We start from the raw sequence: 4,430 nt of genomic DNA, 5'->3' as shown, positions 1-4,430 counted from the left end.
AAACATTAATAACACAGTTACTAATATGATAACACAGTTATTAATATGATAACACAGTTATTAATAACACAGTTATTAATATGGTAAAGAACGAGTAATAATCCGCGATCGAACAAGATACAAAATTTGAGCCATTCCAGTCTTCCTGCCATGTAGCAGCACTACTTGTATACCTGGATTGGCTGAGCCGGTGTAGGAACAGGGGATCGGCACTTTCGGAGTGTTTCTAAACTGGCTGAAGCTCAACAGGGTGCATGTGCACCAGCACCAGGACGCAGGAGGAGGATCGTTTGCCGTGTCGTGTCCTGCGTGCGAAGGGGTAGGGGTGGGGGCGGTGGGGGTGGCTATTTTTTGGCGTGCCTTGTCCTAGTGCGGCCACCGGGGTATCGCCGCGCTGCTCCTTCGCGCTCGCGACGCGTGGGCGTGGGGTAGTGGCGCCGGGGCAACTAGGCAGTGCGGCGCCTGCTGTGATGGTGGACAGCTGACACACACGGCTCATGGCTGACACCTGTCGCAGGCGAGACCGGCGAGACGCCCGCGCGGTTTGGCGGCGTTAAGCCTTTTCCTCCTTCGTCTCCAGAGGTTTGACGCCCGCCGGCGGCGCCTTCAAGTGCGGCCAGGTGCCCCACCCCGACGCGGTGCAGTACGTGGATGGACACGCGGGTCCTTTGTGATTTAGCTGCCAGCAACAGGGAAAAAAGTAGTAATCGACCCGGTCGACTCTCTACGAGCCCGTCGTGATACCGGCCATGATACCGGCGCCTGATAAGACAAGGCCTGGCGAGCAAGGCCCCCGCACACCTCCACCCCGCCCCGCCCCGCCCCGCCACATTCGCGGTTATGGGTGAGGGCCGTGGGGCGTTCAGTCGGCCCGGCGAAGGTCCTGCCCCTGCCCCGCTCGCCGAGGGGCCGTACGACATGGATTCTCCCTCAGCACCGACCATCATCGCCAGCTCGTGTGGTTGACCTGAGTGAGTATGTCGGCCGGGCACTCGGCGTTCGGCCGCGTCGCCATGAGTGTTTAACCGAGGGTAACGAAGAATTCACTTTTTGCAGGAGTCTTTCACCGCACCGCCAACGTTTTCACCCCTTCAGCGTCTTCTGCTGAACCTGCGTCTCGGATCGGATACGTAAACAAGATTGATAAGCAGCTGCCCCATTACATCGGCTCGGTCTGTGTGAGCGCGCTTTGGAGCGGGCGCACGATGAGTAACTCTCTCGACGATTATTGACGCATTCGACCGAAGAGCTATCGAACTCGGTGACCGGTGACTCAAACCGCCCACACAGAAGCCATGGGTCCGAGCCTCACGGGGACGGGGTGCCTCGGGCTGAGCCTGAGCGCCACGGTCATCACGGCTGGGGTCATCACGCTGGTGAGTGCTACCCAGGTAAACCATCGAGAAATCAGTTCTTGGATCGGGATCACCCACCAACCTGCCGCATGCTGCAGCTCGAGTCGGCGGCCTGGATGGGCCTCTCCCTCGCGGCGTACCTGACCTACGAGTGCTCGTATTCAATGCCCGGGGACCTCAGCCTGAACCTCCGCATGGCCTACGTCATGTACTTCCTCAGTGAGTACGCGGCGGGGCGCATTCCTCGCCGACATCCTAACCCACCCTCTCCTCGCTCACAACCGCGCCTTCCTTTCAGACCCAGTGTGTTGGGGGGACAACCTCGACGGGCTCACGCCGCCCGGTCAGAGCAAGGCCCTGGAGGTGACGGGGGACGGGGTGGTGAGCACGGCGTACCGCACCTCCCTGTTCTCCATCGGCTACGCGGTCCTGAGCGCCATGTGGCTCTGCACGTCGCTCCTGCTGTTGGGTAAGCTCGGCCAACCCCGCCCGCCAACACTCACCCGCCATCACCAACCCTCGCCGCTATGCGGCCGCTAAACGCACCCCACGTCCTCCCCCCGCAGTGGCCGTGACCCGCAGCGCACCGGGTCGCAGGGCGGCGCACCTCTGCGCACCGTGGCTGCTGCTCACCGCCGTCACGATGGTGGTGGACCTGGTGGCAACAGGGTTCTATGCCGTCGACGCCGCAGGTTTCAACGTAACGTCATTTTTTTCTTTCTGTTTTTCTTTTTGCGATCACTGTGGATTGCATTGTGTTTGTAACCAGCCACTCTCTCGGTCCGCAGCTCCCCGAAGACCTGAGGACGCACTCCAACCTCGTGGTCCCGTCAGAGTGGTTCGACAACAAGACCGGCCAGGACCTGCCGCTGCACACCGGGGCCATCATCATCTGTGCCGTGGCCGCCAAGGGCGGCTTCCTCTGGCTGCTCAACGGCGTCCTCCTGGTGCACGTGGCGCGCGCCGTCCGCCTGCTGTCCAGGGCGCGGCGCCGCGGCGCCGAGAAGGGGAGGCCGGCCCCGCAGGCGGACACGGCAGGAGACGGCCAGCGTCACAGAGGACCCGGCCCGATGGCGGACGTCGAGAAGCCTGCTACCGAGGTCGCTCCCGAAGTCGCTCCCATGGTCGTGCCTGTGCGCTCCAGGCCCGTGTACCTGCCCGGCGAGATGAGCGTTCCAGTATCACCGAGCAACCAAAGAAGATCCTCGTCGCAAAGGTCCCTCACTCCACCACCGCTCTCACCTACCAGGGTGGGTCAGGGCAGGCTGGCAGAGAGGCCCGTGGAGAGACCAATAGAGAGACCCGTGGAGAGGTCGGTGGAGAGACCCGTGGATAGGGCGATGGAGAGACCCGTGGAGAGGCCGGTGGAGAGGCCCGTGGAGAGGCCGATGGAGAGGCCGGTGGAGAGGCCCGTGGAGAGGCCCGGGGAGAGACCCGTGGAGAGGCCCGGGGAGAGACCCGTGGAGAGGTCACTGCCGCACGAGAGGCAAGTCGAGCAGTTAGACAGACCCGTGGAGATCCTCGGACAAGAGAAGCCGGCCGCCACCCGGGAGGAGATCCTGCACCGCATCGAGAGGATGTCCGTCCTCCGGACGTCCGGCCGCAGCGAGACGCACGGTGTGTCGCCCGCCATCGAGGCCAAGACCAGGGAGATCATGAAAGGGCTGGCCGCGTCGGGGAGTGGGGTGAGTAACAACAACATCGTCAACGAGGCCTCGACGCATTCCCGTTTCCGAGAACGTCTGAATAACTCTTCCACGGTATCAGTGAACGGTGCACGCCGCCGGTAGCCGCGCTGTTAACAGCTTGCGGGACAAGAAGCGTTTCGATAGCAAACCCTATCTCCGACCGTCGTCGTCATTCCGCACTCTAGAACAAAGACGGCAGGCAAAAAAGTACGGGGCCGCGCGAGGTTCTCGTGTCGTTATTGCAGTTACTGCCATATGTATATGGCGAGCTTCGCGGTTTTGTATTACTACACAACAACGTAACTTTCTCCGCCGACAGATTCCACTGGACTACGTGTTCCCCGGTGATGAGCCGCGTCGACCGAACAGCAGGGTAGGTATTACAACAAAGCTGTGGCTGTGAGTGCGCGCAAAATGATTGCGTGGTGCCCATTGCACCTGCACTCGCGGGGGGGAGAGGGATGGGGGAGGGGCGTTGACGCCACCGCCGGCAGCCGCGGCCGCGGCCGGCAGGTGTCAGGTTATCTCCCGAGCGCCGGGTGGGTGGCCTGCCTGCCGGCGCGCCGCGGCCGTCGCGTGTCTGGCTGACACGCGCCCTTTGCCACAGGGAGCGCAGGGCGCCCACCACTACGACGGCCGGAACAACTCCGCGGACCTGGACCCGCCGAGGCTCGCGAGGGAGCTGCAGCGCAGGGACACGGAGCTGGCCTCGCCGCGGTGGCTGGGGCAACAGCAGCAGCAGCCGCTGCCGCGGCCGCGGCGTCTGGACCGCACTCAGAGGTGGGTCCCGTACTGACGAGCACGTCGCGCCATTTGTTCGAACGCTGTCTGACGTTGTCTGTGTGTCCCGCGAACGCGAAGCGACCGAGCGCTCGTGGCAGGCGAGTGGAAGATGACGCCCGCCGGCCACCTCCACGGACTCTCCCCTCGGCACGCCGCCGCCGGGAGGCGCCTCGAGGCCACGGAGGAGCTCAAGAGGGAGAAGCCCTGGTCCTACCTCAGGGTGAGCCTCGTTCACTGCCGCGAAACCGTTTCAATAACCGTGACAAAGATTTGGTCATGATCGAGAGCGTCGCCTTACAGGCCGCAGCGACCGCCCAGGAGGAGCCGGATGAGGACGTGTTTGTGGACGACGCTTACCCCGGCCAGCACTCCCCCAACAAGGTGGTGCGCAACATGTACTTGCGTAAGTGTGCCCTATTCTCGAAGTATGGTTTCCAAGATACCAGCCCTCTTAATATACTATCTCGTTCGCTTCTAACGAATCTTTCGTCCTGGGGAACGAGATACATTAACTTGATCTGTGGCTTGCAGCTCCGACCGCGAGAGACGCAGTTGGTCGCAAAGCGTCTCATGGTGGAAGACGGCGCAAGCAGCAGCGTGAGTA

General features: G+C 62.4%; 1 protein-coding gene across 3 annotated transcripts; it reads left to right on the top strand.

The window, feature by feature from the left end:
* Positions 1-803: 803 nt before the first annotated feature.
* On the top strand, positions 804-4,423 carry LOC113217988 (uncharacterized; the record flags this gene model as incomplete). 3 transcript variants are annotated; one of them, XM_052275035.1, is given in 12 exon segments in its annotated part: positions 804-971; positions 1,057-1,376; positions 1,454-1,574; positions 1,654-1,824; positions 1,922-2,055; positions 2,144-2,667; positions 2,764-3,040; positions 3,363-3,416; positions 3,651-3,823; positions 3,905-4,046; positions 4,127-4,229; positions 4,358-4,423. In XM_052275035.1, coding segments are annotated over 11 exon segments (1,846 nt in total), but the record flags the coding sequence as incomplete, so codon positions are not given.
* Between the last annotated feature and the right edge of the window lie 7 nt (positions 4,424-4,430).

This window comes from Frankliniella occidentalis, unplaced genomic scaffold (assembly GCF_000697945.3).
Source record: "Frankliniella occidentalis isolate FOCC.00 unplaced genomic scaffold, Focc_3.1 Scaffold495, whole genome shotgun sequence".
Classification (NCBI taxonomy): domain Eukaryota; kingdom Metazoa; phylum Arthropoda; class Insecta; order Thysanoptera; family Thripidae; genus Frankliniella; species Frankliniella occidentalis.
The sequence above is the reverse complement of the archived record's forward strand: the minus strand, read 5'-3'. Positions and strand labels throughout refer to the sequence as shown.